General features: G+C 41.9%; 1 protein-coding gene across 5 annotated transcripts in view; it reads right to left on the minus strand.

Annotated features, from left to right (window-relative positions):
* The window catches only part of LOC127437584 (UPF0606 protein KIAA1549L-like), a 76,976-nt gene that overhangs the window by 35,274 nt on the left and 17,401 nt on the right, over positions 1–24,301 (minus strand). For all 5 annotated transcript variants that reach the window (XM_051692603.1, XM_051692605.1, XM_051692604.1 and 2 more), the window contains exons 2-4: positions 4,137–4,484; positions 1,878–2,489; positions 651–766 (exon numbers count right to left, since the gene is read on the minus strand). In XM_051692603.1, coding sequence (XP_051548563.1) covers positions 651–766; positions 1,878–2,489; positions 4,137–4,484 — 1,076 coding nt within the window. The remainder of the gene's footprint in view (positions 1–650; positions 767–1,877; positions 2,490–4,136; positions 4,485–24,301) is intronic.

Genomic DNA, 24,301 nt, shown 5'->3' on the forward strand with positions numbered 1-24,301 from the left:
TGTGTTCTCTGTGATTGAAGACATATTTTACTGTGTTTCCAATGGCAACAAACTAGTCTTATTTCTTCTGATTATTTTCCACTCTTCATTTTAGTGGTTGTACTTAAAGTGGAAGAGAAAGACAAGGGCTATGTTCCAAATACCATACTGCCATTACTATTGATGCAGCATATTGTATGTATACTGTGTGCAAAGTATACACATTTTTTGGTATGCATATGGATTACCTACTGCCAAAATGAGCAGAATACTCTATCCCACAAAATAATGTGTTTGGTTTGACCTGCCAAACATTTTTACACAAAATTAGATTGAAAATACAAAATAAACGTTTTTAGTGCCAAGATTAAACGGTTAATTTGATGCCACGCACTCATCAAATTAAACATGCAATGTGATGATGTCATGTGATAAACATAGTGAAGACATGTGATGAGAATGTAGCATACCACTGTTTGAAATATTTATTGTGGAACAATGCATACATCTTCACTTACTATTTTTAATTTTTTTTAATCATAGGCAGAATACAGTGTATACTGCACTGAATGCTGTAAGCAATAAGGTAGTATGCTATTCCAAATAGAGCCGAGGTGTTGTCATTAACATGCATGTGAAAAAATTTTGGTTCATTACACAAAGAAACAAACCTGAACACGGATGCTGCTGTCATTGAACGCTCTCTGCAGGGCCTGGGTGAAACCTTTTGACAGGTTCTGTCTCATTCCAGCCTCTAGTCGATTCCGTCGCATCTGCATGGACAATACTGTTGAAAGAACGATAAAACACATTTGTGAAAATCATGATTTTCAAGCTTCTCAAAGCAGTCCAGATCCAATGGGAGAAGGCTGTGCCTGCAAACATGCCTGTTTATAGTGCGCATACTGTATGTTGGTTTCACTGCAGAGCATATGATGTCATTGCAGGATTCCAGAGAGCAAGAGGAAATGACTGCAATTTGCTTAGTAAAGCCTTCTGCAACTTCAAGCCCAAGATATATGCATTAGTACCTTGGTTTTGTCATTCTGCTCTATTCAGATCAGCTAAGCATACATTAAATGTTCAAAAATGGCTTTATTGTACATGCAAATAAAAGAGACTGTAGGAAAGGTTTTCTCCACTCTTTGATGTCAAAACACACAAGACATGTGCTCGCCGAATAAGCTGCCAGAAAGACAATAACTGTGTTTACTTGCAATGCAAAATCTGGGAAACGGGCAAAAATGTAGGCTTAAACCATTTGTGACCTTTCTTCAAAAAAGGAACACCATTTTACATGACCTTAAAGCCTTAAGCCCCAAGTATACTTCGGTCAGATGCGGACGTTAGGCGTAGACGTACAGGACGCGGTTTTTCTAACCGCGTGTACTCTGAATGCGCAGAATGAGCATGCGCCTGGAATTATTTGCATTAATTAGTGGGTCGACAAGGTGGCAACACTCACCGTTAAGATGTTGCTGTCATTAAGATGCAATCGTAATCGCCGCTAATCAACATGAGACAAAGGTTGAAACAACAACAGTGGATGTGCACGTCAAGAGCCAATATGTGAGGAGGTCAGGAGATACCTGCAATAGTATAACTCGAGTCTGAGGGAACATAAAGACATCTTTATGGGTCTAAATTCCTGAAAAGAAATCGTAGTGTGTATGTGCCAACTTTCTGTGTATGTATGCACAGTCAAGTGAAGTTTACTTTGAAAGGCTAGCATTCAACTGTATGCACATGCTAAGCGTTCATGTAAAAACCGAAGTACACTTTGGGCTTTACATAACCTGTGTAAAACTGTGAATGTGATTCAATGCTGTCCAGCTATCAGAGAATATTTTGCAAACTACAGCCTGTAAACCAACCCACTGAATAAACAGAGGCCTTACCTGTTTTCAGCCATAACCGTTCGGTCACATTGCAGGACAAAGTACTATCAGTGGGTGGGGTGCTCAGTTCAGTCGTGGTGCTTCCAGAGGTAGATACAGCGGTGGTTTGAAGAGGGGCTGATGTTGTGGTGGTCGCTAAAGTGGTTGTTGGTGTTATTGTGGTTGTTGATGCTACTTTTGTGGTGGTGGTAGTTGTTGTCATTGTGGTTGTGGTGGTCATAGTCATTGTCGTTGGCAGTTCTGTCTTGGTTGTGGTGGTTTCGGCAACTGTTGTGGGCACCAGCGTGGTCTCTACCTCTTTTGCCACAGCGGCTATAGTAGGCAGAGTCACAGTCATGGATGTCAGAGTTAAGGGCGTGACAGTTGTGGTGGTCACTGTGGTAAGTTGGAGACTGTCGCTGGTCATGTTGTGGGAGTTGTTGTGTGTCGAAGTGACGGATGAAGCGTTTTCAGGCCTTTCAGGGGAGGTGGCAATAAACGGGAAAGTGGAAATGGAGACTGGACTTGTCAAATTGTCAGTGATGGAGGCGTCCGTGTCTACCAGAGTCATGAAAGAGGAACCTGGGGCCGTGGGCAGATCAGGGTTCCTGGGGAATTCACTGATTGTTTCGTCTGAAAGTAGAGAAGATTTGAGTAAGGCCACCACATAAGCAGGGAGTGAGATAATGCAAAGAGATCACAGTGAGATTGTAGCCACACATGAATGCTTGCTGATGGTGAAGAATGAGATATAGGACATGTGGGAAAGGGAGATAGTGGCCCTCTGGGATTATTCGGAGGCATGGCTTAAAGTCAACATGAAATCAAAACTGACCCTATTTACATTCTTAATGCTTAATGTTCCTAGTCATATCAAACACAATTCATAAGTGCACATCATTCCAAGAAAATAAAATGTTTGTCTTCATAATATTTCATCAAAATGTAATTATTTGCTCCACCTCTGAAACAATATTCCTTTTCGGCTGACATCACTAATGCTACATTCCATTCAACTCGGAAATTCTACTTGGAAAAGATGTATGTATGTAATAACTCAAAATGTAATTGTAACAATTCAAGGTCAGGCAAGGAGGCGGCGGGAACCGGCTGAACAGTAAACACAGTCTTGTCAAACTTAACTTAAAACAAACATAAACAAACACAGACACACATGCAATGCAGCCGCGTGTGTCTCTCTCCCTCAACTGGCGCCTCCGGCTCCCCTTTATCTCGCTCTCCCGCTGATCAGCTGATTCAGTGCCGGCCATGCACCATCACGGCCCGGCCACACCCTCCTCCTCGTCACAGTAATAACATGTTCCACCTCTGAAACAACTTTCCTTTTTGGCTGACATCAATAATGCTGTGTTCCATTCAGTTTGGAAAGTCAGAATTTCAAACTTCCTACTTGAAAAAGTGAAGTATACCATAGGTCTCTGCAGAACAATAATGGGTGTTTCTCAATCTGTGGCTCTTATCAAACCTAGAGGGGCATTTTTCAACTATCCATTGAAAGTAGGGAATCTCAATGTAGTAGGCAAATCGTGTAAAACGGTTGAAAAACGCCCAGCCCGGTTTGAAAACGCCCACTGATTGGAAAATGCCCATTTTTGTTCTGTAGAGACACAAGCCTCAAAGAAGTAGTACTTTCTACATTGTGCTCCATCTCTGACATAACTTTCCTTTTCGGCTGATGTCACTAATGCTTCATTCCATTCAAGTGTGTAAAATAAGGTGCATTATACTCTTTTTTTGATAATCGGAAACTGCTAAAACTTCATAGAATCATTTAGCTTCTGCAATTTGGTCGTTGCAGTTATGTTTCCTTATATGTCATCTTTAAAGCTTTAGGCAATGGAATGCCTTTATGTTTGGAGATCGGAGACAGCATAAGGCCACGTAGGTAGGATAAATAATGCTAAATAATATCACATTCTAACATTTAGTGATTTAATCAATCCTGATGATTTCCTGTTTCACATAGAAATACATCACATAACATAAGTAAAAATGATTGTGAATGCTGTTTCATGTTGACTTTAAAAGAATAATTTAATAAAGACCAACACAATTAAGATGGTAGCAACATACATGAAAATGACCTTGAAAATGACGATGACGATGATGATGAAGAAATGGTGAGGAAGGGATCACGACAAAATCAAGCCAGCAAAGTCCCTAAAAAGAAAAAGCCATCCCTTCAAATATATCACTTCTTGTTTTTTTTCAAGGCATGTGTACACAACATTTATTCCACACAATATAGCCTAGTGGTACCTGAGCTAGTGGTCAAGACACCACTTTTATGTGCCGGGGACACTGGCTTTGGCACTCTGACAGCCAGCTCCCCAGGAGACTTTTGATTGGTGCGATTGTCACTGTTGCTGGGTGGGGAGGACAGAGAATGCACCAACTCCTCAGGCAGTTTCTCTGCAACCTTCAGGGTTTGTACTGAGGCAAACACAGGCTCTTCCCTTGTGCTCTCTGCCCCTGCTGGTAAGGAGTGTAACTGCGAATCAAAATATTCCTCTTCCAGCAGTGAAGAAGAGACTGTGGTGTTTGGGGCTCCAGTTGGATCCTGGGAAGGATTGGGGGTTTGTACTGATGCCTCAAGTCTTCCTTCATCTGAAGGCGAAAAAGAGAAGTGTCATAGTGCATTTTTTTTTTTCATTGTGTCATTTTTTTAATGTTAAAATTCTTGCTCATATCCCAGCTTAATATGCAGAGTAAACTAAGTTAGCCATGGGTAAATTATTCCCCCAAAAATTCCCCCGAAAATTCCCCCGTAAACAAGGTGGTGATATTAAAACATTGCTATGTGTGTTCGAAAATCGCAACCAGCCTACATAGCAACACTAGCTCAACCAACGGAGTGGGGCGGGACTATCTGTTTATCCAACCAATGGCAGAGGGGTAGAGAGGGTTCGGAAAACCTGTTTGGAAACAATAATTATTGTTTGTTTGAGCACTGCGAACAGTCCGACACAGCAACACTGCCTCAACCAGTGCCGTGAGTCTGTGGCACTTCATGTTTACGCAGGGACTAATAACGATTAAAGGAACAAAAACCAAAAACGAACTAAACTTTTTACAGAACTTAACCGAAAACGAGAACAAAGATATTTTCAATTGTTCTGGAGTGAAAATGTTATTTTAAATGCTGGTAACTGGTTATAACCGGTTAATTTCATTCTGATAATTTTTTCATGAAGCTAAAGACCACAGTACATTACTGGAAACTACACCACTTCATGTTGCCTGAAAAAATGAAACATGTGCTTTGATCCTGAAGGAAACTGCTGCATCAAACATTTCTTTGCCCAACTGCCCATCATGATGAGGCATTCTGTGAATGAAAACCTTTTAAAAAAATAAGAATAATTACTACATATACAGCACATGCACGGCTAATCCAGATACAAGGAAAAAAAATTTTTCAGTTGTTTCCAAGTCTTTACTGAATTATAGTTAGATATGATGCATTTATACATATTTGATGCTGCCGGGTTTGGCCAGAGAAGATCTGTAATTAAAATTATACTTAACTGTTAATTAACTGTATGCTTGTTATGATTTCTATGCTGATAAATACACCACACAGAAAAAAAAAAAAAAAAAATAATATTTCCACTTATTTTGGTGAGGCAAGTGGCTTTTTTTGGAATGGTTTTTCCAGACCAGGTTGCTTGTTTCTTTTGTGAGATCTGGCAACACTGCAATTGGTATTTCACCCACCCCTTAGCGCAGAGTACTGTCATTTTTAAAAGAAAGTTATTAACCTTTTTTTATTTTGTTCTAACTGGTTACCATTTGGAAAGAAGGCTGTGGAACTTCTGAACCGGAATGAAAAAATACTGTTTTTGCTCAGAACAAACCGAAATGAAAAACATTTAGTTTTTAGTCCCTGTGTTTAAATATGTTTTAGATTCTAAACACCTGACACACTAGAGACAGCTATATTTTTATGCATGAAACTTGGAAACTAATGTCACACACTGTTATTTACATCAGTTTTAATGATATTACATTGTTCTAAATTGCTCTCAAGGTATTTGAGAGAAAAAGGGAGGGATAATAATGGGAAAGGGAATAGAGAAAGGGAAAAAGGCAGAGTGAAATATGAACGAGAGTGCTAGCACCACCCTTGCACATTTCTAATTTGGTCCTCTGGCTAAAGGATTTATGATTAATGTCCACAAGTCACTATATTGTATGACTCCGTCCATGTTATGTTCCCCAAGATAAAAATAAAGTAAAGGGCTGTAAATGTCAATTAATCATAATATTAATCATCTCAGAATGGCTCGCTAACAGTCATGGATGGCAATCGAGAGAACGGTGACTGTGATTTTCTTAACGAAACGTTAAGCAAGCTAACTAATTCAAAGTCATCGATAAAATTAATTTTATTATAGTGTGACTAAGCTAAATTCTTTACTTAGCATTAAAGGGATAGAGAACTATAAAAATTAAAATTGTAATAATTTACTCATTCTCATATTGATCCAAACCCGTTTGACTTTCTTTCTTCTGTGGAACACAAAGAGAAATGTTGGCAGAATGTTAGCCTCAGCCACCATTCACTTTCATTATTTCATTTTATGAATTAAATGGTGACTGAGGATGTAATTTTTTCTGGAACACATCTTCTTTTGTCTTTCATGGAAGAAAGAAAGTCATACGTGTTTGGAACAACATAAGGGTGACAGAATTTTCATTATTTTTTTGGTGAACTATCCCTTTACCATACTTGTTAGTGTGTGCACAGATTCTGTAACCGGTCACGTTGAATTCCTATCCTCCAACAGATAGCCACCTGCTCAGACAGTTAGAACATATGGGATTGTCCTGATTAACAGTCAGCAAGAGAGAAGATGAGATTTCGTGTGAAAGGGCTCTGGATGAAGATCCAACCCAGCATCCTAATGATTGCACTTCCTCTGTACAAGATGGCAATGAGCTTTGAAATATCTAGACACTTAAGTATGCTCACTGCCAGGCCGAGAATATTTATGTACCACATAATGCTTTCAGATACAGTCATGTGACTTGAGTCAGTGAGCTGAGCCAATCAAACTACTGCTAGGCAGAGCAGAGAGAATTGATTGGAAGACATATCCTAGATGCCAAGACAGCTTCATCAATCATGGTCCCAAAGTACATGGCCTGGTCTCAAATGGGTCCCATTGCCACTGAATATTGTTCTATTTATGGGAGCTTTCTAATAAGTGATGTACAGTACTTAACATCAAGGACATTTTCTGTGGCCAAGGCCTTGCCCTCCGTTAATATAACAAGATCAGTGGGCTAGAAAGACATGGACTTTCTCCATTATGACGACAGGTGGTGAGGGGGGCTGATGGGTAACAGGCCAAAGCCATTGAAGCCCATGAGGGAGTATGGGTAACTGAAGCATGGAGTCACACCATTCCAGCAGGACAGATCTGCGTATGTGGTCTATTCATAGGTTCCATCTGCTTTTGTTGCATCTTGTTGTTGCATTGGAAAATGAAAGCATTACATCTGTTTGTCATGAAGTAAAGAAGCTTTAAAAAGTGAGGCACAGTGTTTATCATTATGGAAAATTAAAACGGTAACTAAGATAATAATAATAATAATAAAAATCTATACAAAAAATGTTTTCATAACTCCAATACTAACTAAAATAACAATGGCCACAAATTATTGTAGTTTTTGATACACAGTATAATATACAGTATTATATTGTAAAGGAGGAGGCGAGAAGCAGCTTTCCTTGTTTAGGTAAGGATTTATTTTCGCTGTTTGTAGCACAATTTACAGTCTCACGTTATGCACTAAGTTAATCCACTATCACACACCGCTTCAGAAAATAAACTCTCATTATTTGTAATAAAAAACCACCACCTGCGAGAGTACGGCCCCCAGCCCCCTGTCTGAAGCATCTGTCTGTAAAACAAAAGGGAGAGAGAAGTCAGGTGAATGTAAAAGTGGCCCCCCGCAAAGTGCAGCTTTAACTTGTGTGAATGCCCGCTGACACTGCTCCGTCCACTGGACCGGATCTGGAGCTCCCTTTTTAGTGAGATCAGTCAGCGGGCTGGTGACGTCCGAATAATTAGGCACGAACCTTCTATAATAGCCAGCCAGCCCCAGGAACTGTCTCACCCCCTTTTTGGTCTTGGGTCTCAGGCAGGTCACAATCGCCGCTGTCTTATCAATTTGGGGACGCACCTGCCCGTGGCCCAAGTGGAACCCCAGATACCGTACCTCCACCCGCCCAATCGCGCACTTCTTCGGGTTCGCTGTGAGTTCCGCTCGGCGCAGCGATCTCAGAACTGCCCTCAGATGTTGCATGTGCCGCTGCCAATCATTGCTGTAAATGATGATATCATCTAAATAGGCAGCGGCGTAGGCTGAATGCGGTCTGAGGATTCGGTCCATGAGACGCTGAAACGTAGCCGGGGCCCCAAACAAACCCAACGGAAGTGTCACAAATTGGTGTAATCCAAACGGTGTGGAGAAGGCGGTTTTCTCACGGGAAATTGGTGTCAAGGGGATCTGCCAATAACCCTTCGTCAAATCCAAATGTCGAGTAAAATCGAGCAGTGCCCAACCAATCGAGCAACTCATCAATGCGAGGCATTGGATACGCATTAAATTTAGACACCGCGTTGACTTTCCTATAATCCACACAGAATCGTACAGACCGCTGTGGGATTCTTCTATTACCCCCATATTGAGCATCGCATCCAATTCTTCCCAAACGATTTTCTTCTTGTGTTCGGGTAATCGATAGGGGCGGCTACGTACCATGACCCCCGGCTCGGTCTCGATGTGGTGATAGATGAGGTTTGTATGCCCCGGTAGAGGGGAGAACACATCCGCAAACTCCTGTTGCAACTTAGCAACCTCCGTGAGTTGACTCGGTGAGAGGTGGTCTCCGCAAATGACCGGGGTGAACGGTGTATGTTTTGAACTCACCTCCGGTCCGAGCTCCGCCTTCTCGGGAACTACCGTAGCCAGCGTCACGGGAACCGCCTCCCTCCACAATTTCAGGAGATTGAGGTGGTATATTTGATGTGTGCCCCCTCTATCGGTTCATTTAACCTCATAATCGAGATCTCCCACTCGTCGTGTGACCTCAAAGGGTCCTTGCCACTTGGCGAGTAATTTAGAGCTCAATGTGGGAAGCAATACAAGCACTTTATCTCCCGGAGCAAATTCCCTTAGCTGAGTTCCCCTGTCATACAGTCGGCGCTGTCGTTCTTGAGCTTGGAGCAAATTCTCCTGTGTTAGCTGCCCCAAAGTGTGGAGTTTTGCTCGAAGATCAAGAACGTACTGAATTTCATTTTTACTGTTTGAAGGTCCCTCCTCCCAGGCCTCTCGCAATACATCAAGCACACCGCGTGGGCATCGCCCATACAGCAGCTCGAATGGGGAGAAGCCAGTGGAGGCTTGCGGGACCTCTCGTACTGCAAATAACAGGGGGTCGAGCCATTTATCCCAATTTCTAGCATCATCGCGCACGAACTTACGAATCATGTTTCTGAGGATTTTATTAAATAGTTCCACCAGGCCATCCGTTTGAGGATGGTACACGCTGGTGCGAATCGATTTAATATTTAACAACTCGTACAGTTTGCGTAGTGTCCGTGACATAAACGTTGTGCCCTGATCAGTGAGGATTTCTTTCGGAATCCCCACCCGGGAGATTATTTTGAAGAGTGCCTCCGCAACACTGCGTGCTGAGATGTTGCGAAGAGGCACTGCTTCCGGATATCGCGTTGCATAGTCCACTAGGACCAATACAAAGCGATGTCCGCGTGCTGACCGTTCTAATGGTCCGACGAGGTCCATTCCAATTCTCTCAAAGGGGACCTTGATCAGAGGGAGAGGGCGCAATGGCGCTTTTGGGGTGGCCGGTGGGTTAACCAGCTGGCATTCGCGGCATGCCGCACACCACCTGCGGACATCGCCGCCAATGCCCGGCCAATAGAAATGGGCTATTAGACGGTTCAGTGTCTTCCTTTCTCCTAAGTGACCCGCCATGGGATTATAATGAGCCGCCTGGAATACCATTTCTCGACGGCTCCTTGGAATCAAAAGTTGGGTTGTATCCTCTTTGGTCCGAGTGTCCTGTGTCACTCTATACAACCGCTCATTTATTATTGCAAAATAGGGGTATGAAAGGGCGATGTCAGGCTGGAATCGTTGACCATCGATGACTCTCACTTGGTCAAAGGCGTGTTTGAGGGTTTTGTCTCGCGACTGCTCCAAAGGGAAATCTCCGTTAGGGAATTCCCTGAGAAGGGGAGGGGCTGCAGCCTCTCCCCCTCTCTCGTCATTATGACGTGGAGCTGTCGAGGACGGCCCCGGCTCCGCCTCCCCTGCCAGAGCATCGCACATCACACATCTCCCTATTTTCGTACAGGACCCATCCGCACAAATTCCCTTTAATAAAACTCTAAAATCAGGCCAATCAGTCCCCCAAAATCAGGCGGGAACTAACCGCGGCCTCCACTCTATGCTTTTTCCCCCGGAATTTAATCGTCAGGGTCACCACCGGATACTTGTGAATATCCCCATGTACACATTTCACCTTCACCGTTTTAGTTGTGACCAATGCCTCGGGTTGATCCACCATTGGTGGATAGTGGTTTAATTACAACCGGTGTCCACCAACGCTTGGTGAGTACCCCCCTTGACACTTACCAGTATCCGGTACGCTCCGGCCCAGTCGGGGGCAGTCTGTGGGAGGTCAGAGACCCGCACCACCGTCCCCAGCTCCATCAGAGGGCACTGATCTCAGAAGTGGCTCGGGTCTCCGCACCTCCTGCAGGCTGGCCCAGGCGCTATGCCCGCACTTGCATCGGCGGGCGCCCCCCCCCCCTGAGGGGGAGAGTGGCGGGGCATTGGAGTAGGAAAAGGTGTCTCCTCCCACACCCGGGGAACTGGTCTCAGGGGCTGAAGTCCTCCTCGTCTGCGTGGGGCAGGAACGGGACCTGGAGAGAGAGCAGAACGAGAGGAGAGAGGGGAGGGGGAAGAAACAGAGGGAGGAGAGAAGATGTAGGAGGGCTCTTCTGCCCTCGGGATCGCCGCCATGTGGTCCTCCTCAAGTCGGACAGCTTCCTCCAACGACGCCGGGCGGTGGCACTGGACCCATTCCGCCGTCCCTTTTGGCAGTCGATCTGTGAATTGTTCCAGTACCACCTGGTCGATAACTCCATCGATGTCGCGGTCCCCCGCTAGCAGCCATCTTCGGCAGGCGTCACGGAGCCGCTGGGCGAAGGCAAACGGGCAGCCGGAGCTCTCCAACTTCAAGCTCCGGAAAAGTTGACGACTTTCCTCCGGAGTGCGACCAACCCGTTGCAAGATGGCTCTTTTTAAATCTCCGTAGGCCAGGAGGCTCGTCGCTGGCAGTTGTTGAGCCGCGAGCTGGGCTTCCCCGGACAATAGTGGGATCAGTCGGGCCGCCCATTGGCCGAGCAGCCAGCCCCAGATCTCGGTGGTCCGCTCAAACAAATCCAGGAAGGCCTCAGGGTCGTCCGCCACCCCCATTTTCTGTAATGCTGGCGGGGTAACGGCGTGGGAGTGTCCGGGGTCGCGGCTGAGGACGCCTCCTGGCTGAGGAGGCTCCGGATCGCCTGCCGGTCCTCGGCTTGAGCATGCAGGAGCTCGACAAACCGGTGGTCTTGATCTTGTCGGAGCTCAAGCAGTGTCTGTTGGTGGCTCTGATGTAGGCTGGCGAGGGCTTGGAGGATCTCCGCCAACTGGGAGGACTCTATGGGACGACTTCCATCCATCTTCGACCCAAACTTCAATCCCGGGTTTCGGCACCAGTGTAAAGGAGGAGGTGAGAAGCAGCTTTCCTTGTTTAGGTAAGGATTTATTTTCTCTGTTTGTAGCACAATTTACAGTCTCACGTTATGCACTAAGTTAATCCACTATCACACACCGCTTCACAAAATAAACTCTCATTATTTGCAATAAAAAATCTTTGCTTCTGGTTCGGGTCTGTCGTGCCCAGGCTCTCTCTCCCTCTTCTATTTGCGGTGTGTCTATTTATGCCGCTCTCCCCGTGCTCACTGAAATTAGAGACAGGTGTTAGACATAATTTAGCTCAGGTGTATGCACCCTTACTGCTTTCTCTCTCTCCGGAGAGATGCTTGACCACGCCCCCGCTGCCACATATATAATTTGAAATATCAAAACGGCATTACAACATGTTGACTGCTTTCACATGTACATCAATACCCTGATAACTACCAAAAATCTATTTATTGAAAAAACCAGACAATGCAAGAAAACTGTTTACATGACATTTTAAATCATCAGATTATTCTCTGCTTCTAACTAGGGCTAGGCATTGATACAGATTTCCTGATTTGATTCAATTTCGATTCGATTTATGTGGGCATATTTTATTTATAATTTTCATATTGCTTACATGTGAAAGAAATTCTCCCCCAGGTAATGCTGTTAATTATACAGGGGACCTTCCAACTTGGCACATTTAAAAAAATATAAATTTTACACATTTTATTTTATCATTAGTTTTTCATCATTTTTGTCACATTTCAGCTTTTTAAAAATGTACAAATCCATGTATTCCATCAATAAATTTGTTCCCTTGAAAATGCATAGGCATATTGCATAGACCTACATTACATTACTTGTAAATATTTACAAATAATTTAATATATGCAATTTCAATTAAACATACAAGTATTTATATTGACCTGTAGAACACGTGCTAAAATGGTACTGTCTCTTTAAGAATACTGGCAGTTCAGCGAGCGTCAAAGAAGTGTTTCAGTTAAGCGCACATTCATGAGAGCTTTCTTACTACATCCGTGCTCTGTGAATGATTTACTCGCATTGTAGAGGGTTAATCATTTATTACCTTAACTCAATAAAGGAAAGCTGTTTAAGCCATTTACATGCCCACACACATTGTCGGCTTAAGCATAATCAGTGAAAGATAAACAAGTGCAAGTAAACCCTGAGAAATGTAACACAGTTAAGTATATTTTAATGATGTCACTTAACAACTCATTTAAAATGTAGCAGCCTTAAAATACTAAAAATACATTTAAGAAGCCTTTATTTTGTCACACATTATACATTTTTGCATATATACAGTGAAATTCTTTTTTTATTTTATTTTATTTTTTTTTTTTGCATATTCCAACTAAGCTGGGGTCCGAGCGCAGGGTCAACCATGATATGGGGCCCCTGGAGCAGATAGGGTCAAGGGCCTTGCTCAAGGGCACAACAGTGGCTTGAACCCCTGACCTTCTGGTCAGTAACCCAAAGCCTTAACTGCTGAGCCACTACAGTCATAAAGTAAACACTAATGATAACAAAACTAAATTGAAAGAGCAAATTAAAAAAAAAAATAATAAAGAATTAAAAACTAAATTAAAAATCAAAACTACTGTATAATAACCCTGGTGCACTCAAATATGAATATTGTCTTGATAGAATTAAAAAAATAGTTGAACCTGTGCCATATTTCATATTCCAAACATCATAAAATTATACAGCAAAGCAGATTAGGGCCTCTATGTGCTATAAAGCAGATTAAATGCTTTGGCGTAGCATGGGATGTCATCCAAACAAACACCCATCAACCCTCAGGAGAGAGCACTTTGACCCATTGTGTATAAAAATTATCACACATGGATCTCACACAAGTCACTAATCTTTTCATTGTGTAAAAAATTCTATTAGTGTAATGTATGTATATGAATTCACAATATGATGCTATGGCTCAAAAAAGCTTGACAATTTTTGCTTTACAATTAAAACAATTAAGTGTAGGAAAATAGACCAAATTAGCTGACGACGGCTTGTATCAGGCTTCAAAACCACTGGCTGCTGATTTTCAGCGACATAACTCGTAAAATGTGGACATTATTTTCAAAGCAGACCCTAACAATAATACTGTGGAGGTACCATGGTACAATAATGGGAATAAACTGTTATACCTTGGTACTTTCATATATACTATGGTACACAATGATTACCATATTTATGTACCATTATATTTACATACTGTAGTATACCACAGTACTTCAAAGAATACAATGGTACTCCAAAGTACATGTCCAAAAACAAAAACAAACAAAAAAAAAAAAACATTATATTAACATGGTTCCATGGTACTCTCTGGTACTTTATTTTTTTTGTAAGTGGAGATGAACGGCTGTTTGTATCAAGAGGCTTTTTTCTCAGACATCGTACCACCATGGCAATTAATCATTTGATTTCCAAAACACCAAAATTACAGACTTTCCACATGCTCTATTAAGGGTCAATCTGTATAATTGATTATATACAAGACATGGTTCACGCTGTACCTTTTTTTAAGATACAAAAAAATTAAGAATAATGATAGTGGCTCAAGGATACTATAGCTCAGGGGTGGATTTAGGCATGGGCAACATGGGCAGCTGCCCGGGGCAGCATCTTGCCGGGGGCGGAACGAGGCTCCCACAGAAACAAGTGGGCACCCTGAAGTCCACCATCCATCTCATCTCCAACCAGGGGGGGTTGTGTGTGTTGAAGTGAGTTTTGCCCAGGGCAGCATACAAGCTAGAATTGGATTGCTTATTCTTGTTTAGATTCAAATTCTATACCAGGAAATTCTTGTTCAGAGACTTGAACGTGTCTCAGTTCAGACTTAGATATTTGTGTATATCACAAAAATAAAAATGTATTTATTCACAATATTCCAAACGCATATTAAAAAAAAAAATTCTTCTGTGGAAAAACAAAAGTAGATGTTACGCACAATGTTAAGGAGGGACTGAGTCACCATTCATTTTCATTGGATCTTTTTTCCATAAAATGAAAGTGAATGGTGACTAAGACTGTGATTCTGCCAAACATCTCCTTTTATTGTTCCATGTAAGAAAGTTATTATGGTTTCGCAAAACAACACGAGGGTGCATAAATGAACACAGAATTTTCATTTTTGGGTGAACTAACCCTTTAGAGCAAAGTAGATCCATTCTATCCTACTTCTTTCTTATGGCAAAGGAAGTGGATGCAACATAATATATGAACAGCTGGTTATAAAACAACACCTTAGGGCCTTCCTTAGACTAATCAACAACCCACATCCTTGAGTGTATTTAAAACGCTGTGAGCAAGAAAATTAGGGGCATGGCGGACACACACATCCCACACACACCATGACTGTTTTTAGATGAGGCAGGGGATAAATCTGAGAGACAGGGAACAGTGTGCTCTTGGCGGGGTGCTGTGGTAACAGCAGTGGCAAGCAGATTTGAGATTTGAGCTGTATTAAAGTTTATCCTTCAGCTGATGCCTATCTGTGTTTTTAGAGTTGGCATACCGAGGCACACCTGCTGAGAACATTGGGATGGATAAGCACAGCAGAGCAGAGCACACACCATCTTTCTATATGAATAATTGAATTGCTGGTTAAGCAACTGAGCCCACTAAAAGCAACATGACAAGGCTGAAGTGTACACTGACATGTCACTCACTGTTAATATTCATTACCTTAAATATTCAAGTAGCTTTGCATAATATTAAATTAAACTCATTCATCTTAAGATTTCTCCTAAGGTAGTATCACAGTCGTGGCCGTGGCCTTGCACTTAGTACATGTGTTCCAACAGATTTGGACATTTTCCCTGTGCCCCACCCTGAAACTTTTGGCACCCCCTGGACCAACGACAAAATCATCGAGGAGCACCCCCCCCAGGCCGACAAAGAGCTGCCCAGCCTAAAGATCAAATATTAATTTCTTTAAGCAAAATATAATACTTTCTTTTGATTTTTGCTTGAGATATGTCCAGCACATGTTCTTGACAGGTTCCGTGAGAATCACCCATTTAAAGATAACAATCCTGTAAAGTGAGTCACTGCTGTAATCATAAAAGCCGTGGCTCAGTTTAACTGAAAGGATGATAACATGAATTACTGACAAAGATACAAACACAGATCTGATTAAAATAACAGCCTGTACTCTTCCAGCCTCACTAACTGATGAGGCAAACACCATTACACATCTGTGTAAGCATCACTGAGCAACCCCTGATTGTATAAAAGGGGTCATGTGACTTTCTTGCATGGCTCTGGGTAGGTCATGAAGTCCCATTCGAGTCTGGTAAAAAAAAAAAAAAAAAAACCTGTGTGTGAGATTGACTTGCACTAATTATACTTTCTAGTAAATCACCAATGGTTAATAGAAGCAGCAATTTGCCAATGGAGCAAGAAAAACAATCTTAAACACAGGTCTTTTTATCGTACACATTGTTTTAAAAATGCTTGGATATGTTTGCTGGAAAACAAGACAAAATCAAACAATAAAAATGCAATGATTTATTTGTTTATTTTGTTTCGAGATTAAATAAACAATCAAATGCGGAGCTCTCAACATGCCAACACAGCAAAAGTTAAACACTGCAACCACTCACGCTACCTTCACATCAATCCTCTTAACTGCATGCGTCTCTCCTGCGTTCTGCGCAAAACCTACAGGCTGCAGTGAACGACTGAACTGATGCCTTGCCGTGTTTGTTTTATTTTCCCAGCCTCTTACTGCATTAGACAACTGTCAGATCTGGTTAGTTTCTGCTCTGGAATTGACTTAAGAGACTAGAAGTGATATAAATTTTTCCACCAAGTGGAAAACATTCCCTATTCCCATATTCCCTTCCAGGATGTGTTGGAATATTCAGGAGCTCGTATGGGACAGATGCGCTTGACTCGGGCCTCAAGGGCAACACAGGTTATTGCAAATCCCATTAAAAGTGAATGAGAGTCTCACGTTGCTTTCCAAGCTATCCTCTTTCCATCTCTCTCTCTTTATCTGTCTCACTCTTGCAAGGGGGAATTCACAAAGGGTTCACACCGTACACATTTTTGCGTCCAGACGTCTTTGACTGTTGCGCTGCATCTCGTTGAGTCTTAAAGAACTACAACTTTTAAAAAGTTTTTTCAAGACACCTGCTTTCGATCTGAACGACCCCTAAGACTGAATTGCGGCCACTGATAGCACTGCTTGTTTGCACGTGCATTCAACTCTTTAAAATGCTGAAAGTGTGCTAGCCTACACTGCGCGTCTGCATAAATGCACGCATTCATCATTTCATGAATTACTGTAGCCTTGATTGATAGAAATTTTAAACAAACATCTCTTTAAAATGAAATTCTATGCATCATATATTTACCTTGGACGGTATTAGCACAACATTAATAGCAGCAAGCAAATATTGTTGAGTTTTGGGAATAAGTCACAATCAATAATAAGTCTAATTTACATAGAAAGGAGGTGCATTTCTGAAAAGAATTACAATGACAATTTAAATACTTAAAGTGCAGCACTATTTTAGTGCATTTAGTGCCTGGTTAATCTGGGTTGCTGGTAGTAAATAAGATGTAGGTTTTGTATTAAATACAGCACAAAAATGTTTGCCTTCGGTCTCTTTCTCAGTTTTCTAGACTATCTCTTATCTTTTATCGAGGGGTAAAAAATGATGGAGAGCCTTTGAAATATGCATTTTGCACACAAATTACACTGCACAATATTACGAGGCTTTAGCGATCAAGCATAGTAAACATGACATGGCCACATATCATCAGCCTTCTCTGAATAATCCTATTCCTTTTACATGGCATCACTTCCCGTAGGGGATTTTTTTTTTTTAGGGTAAATCTGGATGGTGGTGACGGTCTTGGTTTGAAAATGACAAAGCTCATTATGCAAATCCCTATATATATATATATATATATATATATATATATATATATATATATATATATATATATATGTATACACCGATCAGCAACAACATTAAAACCACCTGCCAGACAGGCTGGTTTGAGTATTTCTGTAACTGCTGATCTCCTGGGATTTTCATGCACAAAAGTCTTTAGAATTTACTCCAAATGGTGCAAAAAACAAAAAAAAAAACATTCAGTGAGTGGCAGTTCTGTGGACGGCAATGCCTTGTTGATGGGAGAGGTCAACAGAGAATGGCCGGACTGCTTCGAACTGACAAAGTCTACAGTAACTCAGATAACCGCTCTGTACAACTGTGGTGAGAAGAATATCATCTCAGAATGCTGAGATGCGTGTTAGCGCTGTTTTGGCGGCACGAGGGGGACCTACACAATATTAGGCAGGTGATTTTAATGTTGTGGCAGATTGGGGGTCTGGGTAGCTCAGCGAGTAAAGATGATGAATACCACCCCTGGAGTCACGAGTTTGAATCCAGGGCGTGCTGAGTGACTCCAGCCAGGTCTCCTAAGCAATCAAATTGGCCCGGTTGCTAGGGAGGGTAGAGTCACATGGGGTAACCTCCTCCTGCTATAATGTGGTTCGCTCTTGGTGGGGCGCGTGGTGAGTTGTGTGTGATGCCGCGGAGAATAGTGTGAAGCCTCCACACGCGCTATGTCTCCGCGGTAACGCGCTCAACAAGCCACGTGATAAGATGCAAGGATTGATGGTCTCGGATGCGGAGGCAACTGAGATTCGTCCTCCGCCACCCGGATTGAGGCGAGTCACTATACCACCACGAGGACTTAGAGCGCATTGGGAATTGGGCATACCAAATTGGGGAGAATTTAATTTGAAAAACTTAAATATTATTTTTAAAAAAACGAATAATAATAATTTTGTGGTTGATCGGTGTGTGTGTGTATATATATATATATATACACACACATATATACCCTGCACTCTGACCCCAGCTTAGCTGGGATATGTGGAAAAAAAAAAGAATTTCACTGTATATGTGCAAATGTATAATGTGTGATAAATATAAATAAATAAAAATAAAATAAATAAATAAATATATATATATATATATATATATATATATATATATATATATATATATATATATATATATATAAAATCACTTATCAAGTCCAGCAACAAAAGCTCTTTTTTTCTTTTTCTTGTCTAATGAACACTGTCATGTGTGAAATTCTAGGTGTTTCTAGGAAACCCTTTACAAAAATGTTCTGTATGTTAACATTAGTTAATAAAATAATAATAATGTGTAAAAGTGGTAACTTGTTATAGTTACCTTAAGGAGCTATTTCTACCTGAGCTAACTCTTAAAATTAGTTTTGTTGGTGTAACGTAATGTAGTCGTGTTGAATCAGACATGATAAACTAAATTTTTTTACTTGAAACAAAGCAGTTAATTTAGAAGATACCACATAAAGAAAATTTTTTCAGTGTGCTAGGAATATAAATATAAATACTATTGTTCAATGTTAGCTCATATTGCATTAAGTAATTTTAACGTACACAACTTTACATGTACAAATTTATAAGCAAATGTAGAAATTAACATCAACTAAGATCAACGCTATATTGTTCATTGTTAGTTCATTTTAAAGGAAAAGTTCATCCAAAAATTTAAATGTTGTCATCATTTACTCATTCTCATGTCATTCCAAACCTATATTACTTTCTTATGGATTCTGGATTAAATTATTATTAAATTATCCCCTTTTGTGATCTGCAGAAGAAAGAAGGACATGTGAGTTTGGAACAACATGAGGGTGTGTAAATGATGACAATTTAAATTTTAGGGTGAACAATTCTTTTAACTACTGCTTTAAATGTTAAAACATAGAACCTTATTTTAAAGTTTTATCACTGTAATTAAATAAAACAAAGAAAGGAATTTAATGTGGCAATTAAATCAACAAGAACAAAAACAACAAGCTCAGAAAGAGAAAATTATGCGAATGCACATGCCTAATTAGCTGGGAATATTTGCACTCCAGTTTTCCCGAATGTTTTCCGGAACAACGTTTTGACAAGATTTCAAACACCACTAGAGTCAAACGAGGCCACAGTTATGAGTTCCGTGCATGAACAGGGACACAGCTTTTCATCAGACCCAAAAGACAGACAGACATCAGGCACAGAAACGGCACAGCTGAGCCTGTCTGAAGCTTTGAAGTAGGATGAATACATCTACATGAAATGGGCACACTTAATAAAACTACAAAACAACAGGAATTGCGTCATACCTTAGATGTCATAATACAAGAGATGCCCACTTCAGTTCCGTCTTTACGCATCTATTGACCTTTTAATGCCCCTTCCTTTTGCCCACAAACTAGATTAGCCCCTCCCCATGATAAACCTTATTTCATAAGTCTGGGAAGATTTTCAGGTGTGAGCTGCCACACAATTTCATTACCTTTTCCCTGAATTGTGTATTAACCTAACAGAGTTCATCACCAATCCCTTGTTCTCAACAAAAATAGATAAAAGTAAGTTGGTTTATGGCATGGATAATGGATACCATAATCTGGCCATCCATTAACAACAACAACAACAACAACAAAAGATTAAATAAAACATATTTGTTTGTCGTCACTCCTGGCAAAAGGAGACGTCAACCTTTTAGTGAGCCGGTTGGCATCAGATGGTTAGATCTAACAGTATTAGCTTGGTACACGTGACCGGAAAATGACTGGCTTTTGTTATAGCAGATGTCCTAATAGAATGCAAGTGGCAAATAAGAGAGCTGTTATGTACCAATAAATTATCCAGTATCTGTATAAAAAAAATACAGAACATTACGATGTTATGCAATAAATACTGTCAGATCCTATTTTTCATGCCCAGTTTAAGCTGTTCAATGAGAATTTTAAAACAAAGCACAATTTAAAGGAATAGCTCACGCGTTGTGTTGCGCGCCTGGGTTGCAAAGCTGTCTTCATGTTGTGCTGAGGTTCAGTCACTTCGGTCTAAGGTGTCGGGTTTGTATGTGGCCAAACTCTCGCACAAGTGTCCTGTCTTTTTTTTTGTTGCCTGTTGCATGCATCGCGTGGCGTTTGCATCGCTATGTACGCTCAGGTTTCGTTTAGTGTGAGAATGCGTGGCATCGCTTTGTTTGGCATTGCTACGCATTCTCTCGTCTTGTTTATTGGTTGGCATTGGTGTATATTGCCTTATTGTCTTGGCGATGTGCACTCATGCCATTCGGATGTTCTGTTGTCTTGTGAGAGCACGTGTCTTTGTTTTGTTTCTGTATCGCCGCGTGTCTCTCGGTCTTACATCATACCCCGCCTCTTTGTTTGCTTATTATTAGTTAATTTGCCTCACCTGTCCCGTTAACCCGTTTGATTTCTCTCCCTATTTTAGTATCCTCGTGTTTGCTGTCCAGTGACAGTTCGACTTGTTTCCAGTCTTATGTGTATTCCAGTCGGTCAAGTCAGTTAGTCCTGTTTTTGTAAATTCATCCCTGTTCATCCTTACCCGGTCTGGTCGGTCCTGTTCCCCGCTGCATTCTGCCCAAGCCCTGTATTACCTTTTCCCCCTACGGGGTTATGTTTGTTTTCCCCCTTGTGGGAGTTTTGGTTTAGTTTATTCCCTATATTATGTATTTAATATATTCTCTTTTATTTCTTCAACTCTGTGCCTGGGTCCTGTCTCTACATTCTCTGACACTCACCCTCATGTTTTTCCAAACCCGTTTGACTTCCATGCATTTAGATTTAAGAGCTTCAGTAAAAGAGAAGATTTTCAGAGAATAGCAACATACATTTTGGTCACTTCCTCACACAAAGCTATTACATGGTTTTAGCAGACTTGGAATAAAGCACATGGACTACTTTTATGGTGATTTTGCATCCCTTTCAAAGCTTGAAAACCTTTGTTTCCATTAATTGTAATTTCATGGAAAAGAATTAAATGGCCAGTGCAATTCTTCAAAATCCTCCTTTTGCAAAGAATACAATTTCACATTCTAAATCCACAGGCCAAATCATAAGATGAAAGACATGTGAGAGATGTGATTGAAGCCATCCATCTCTAGAGATGGGTTGTTTGCTAAAAGCTTGTCAAAGCACTGTACTGAATATCCATCATAAAGACACAGTCACAGCTACTGAACTCATAACTGCTATGCGGGATTTATTTCCGAAAATGGCGTAAAATAATTATGTACAAAAAAATAAATATATAGCATTAAATACACTGGGGTTAAAGAGTCTGATCACAAATATGGTATGTTAGTTCCATTTCAAATAAACAAAAGGTGAGACTTTGCTTCCTCTGAAGACACAAAATGATCTTTGTACCATTCTCAAATCATGCTGGGATAACAATATGATCATCAGGTTTTGTACACTTTTATGGAATCCATGCCAACTCGATGGCATGCTGTCATTAAAGCAAAAGGGGGACATACAATACTAAACACTAAAAAACATTGAAACTTTTCACTTAAAGGGATAGTTCACCCAAAAATGAAAATTCTCTCATCATTTACTCACCCACATGCCATCCCATATGTGTATGATTTTCTTTCTTCAGCAGAACACAAATTAAGATTTTTAGAAGAATATCTCAGCTCTGTATGTCCTAACAATGCAAGTGAATGGTGGCCAGAACTTTAAAGCTCCAAACATCACATAAAGGCAGCTGTGACAGATCTCTGCTCTCTTCGTGGAGGAAGCGAGGACCAGGTAAATGTCCAACTTAAATTAAAATTTTATCGTAACATCAAAAGGTTTGCTTTTCAGAACAACATAAATGCACACACATAAACAACGATGCATGCATCTCTCTCTCAGTTTGGACTGCTCTTTTAAACCCCTCTAGCTCTCACTGCAACACAAAACAGCTGTTAGAGGTGATTTCCCACAGTTGTCAATCCTTACTGCTCTTCCTCTCTTGGCCTCGCTCTACACAGACATCGCTCAGCCACGCCCACATCACCACATACCCCCATCATCTGACTCAGACTGGATGGCTCCCCAGCCTGAGTCGGGTGATGGGGGTATGTGGTGATGTCACTTACCCCCCATCCCCCCCATTTCTGGAGGGCAAATCCGCAACTGCCATCTGCACCATCGGCCTGTAGACCACCTCAAACTTAAAAGGCTGGAGAGCTAGATACCAACGGGTGATCTGCACGTTGGCATCCTTCATGCGATGGAGCCACTGAGTGGGCCGTGGTCCGAACAGAGGGTGAAAAGCACGCCCCAACAGATAGTACCGGAGGGTGAGGACCACCCACTTGATGGCCAAACATTCCTTCTCCACTGTGTTGTATTTAATCTCCCTCAGCGAGAGTTTACGAATAATGTACAGCACGGAGCGCTCCTCTCCCTCCACCATCTGGGACAGTACTGCTCCCAACCCCTGTCTGATGCATCTGTCTGCATGATAAAGTGGAGAGTGAAGTCAGGAGAGTGCAATAATGGCCCGCCACAAAGTGCAGCCTTCACCCGCGTGAACGCCTGGTGACACAGCTCCATCCACTGGACCGGATCTGGTGCCCCCTTTTTAGTAAGATCAGTCAGCGGGCTGGTGACGGTTGAATAATTAGGAACAAACCTGCAATAATAGCCAGCCAGCCCCAGGAAAAGTCTCACCTCCTTTTTGGTTTTAGGTCTCGGGCAGGCTGCAATCGCTGTGGTCTTATCAATTTGGGGCCGCACCTGCCCATGACCCAAGTGGAAGCCCAGATCCGTACTTCCACCTGCCCAATTGTGCACTTCTTTGAGTTTGCCATGAGTCCCACCCATCTCAAGGGCCTCAGGACAGCCCTCAGATGCCGCAGGTGCCGCTTCCAATAGTTACTGAAAATGATGATGTCATCTAGATAGGCAGCGGCATAAGCAGTATGCGGTCTGAGGATTCCGTCCATGAGCCGCTGAAATGTAGCCGGGGCCCCGAACAAACCAAACGGAAGCGTCACATTGGTGCAATCCGAAAGGTATGGAAAATGTTGTCTTTTCACGGGACATGGGAGATAAGGGGATCTGCCAATATCCCTTTGTTAAATCCAGTGTCGAATAAAAGCGAGCCGTGCCTAACCGACCGAGCAGCTCATTAATCCAAGGCATCGGGTACACATCAAATTTAGACACCACATTTACTTTTATATAATCCACACAGAACCGGACCGAGCCGTCGTTCTTAGGAACGAAAACCATCGGGCTAGCCCAGTCACTGTGGGATTCTTCTATTACCCCATATCCAGCATGGCCTTTAATTTTCCCGAATCACTTTTTGTTTGTGCTTGGGTAATCGGTAAGGACGACTATGTACCACTACACCTGGGGTCGTTTCGGTATAGTGCTCTATGAAATTCGTACGACCGGGAAGGGGTGAGAACATGTCAGAGAATTCTCCTTTCAACCTGGAAATCTCAGTGACTTGGGATGGTGATAGTTGGTCTCCACAAGTGACTGGGGTGACTTGATCGGTGGCTTTTAAATTCACATCTGGTCCGAGCTCCTCCCTCTCCGGAACCACCATCACCAAAGTCACGGGGACCGCCTCTCTCCACAGTTTTAGGAGGTTGAGGTGGTAAATCTGACGTGCTCCACCTCTATCCGTTTGTCTCACCTCATAATCGATTTCCCCAACTTGCCGTGTGAACTCATAGGGTCCTTGCCACGAGGCGAGTAATTTAGAGCTCGATGTGGGGAGCAATACA

This window comes from Myxocyprinus asiaticus, chromosome 48 (assembly GCF_019703515.2).
Source record: "Myxocyprinus asiaticus isolate MX2 ecotype Aquarium Trade chromosome 48, UBuf_Myxa_2, whole genome shotgun sequence".
In the NCBI taxonomy this organism is placed as follows: domain Eukaryota; kingdom Metazoa; phylum Chordata; class Actinopteri; order Cypriniformes; family Catostomidae; genus Myxocyprinus; species Myxocyprinus asiaticus.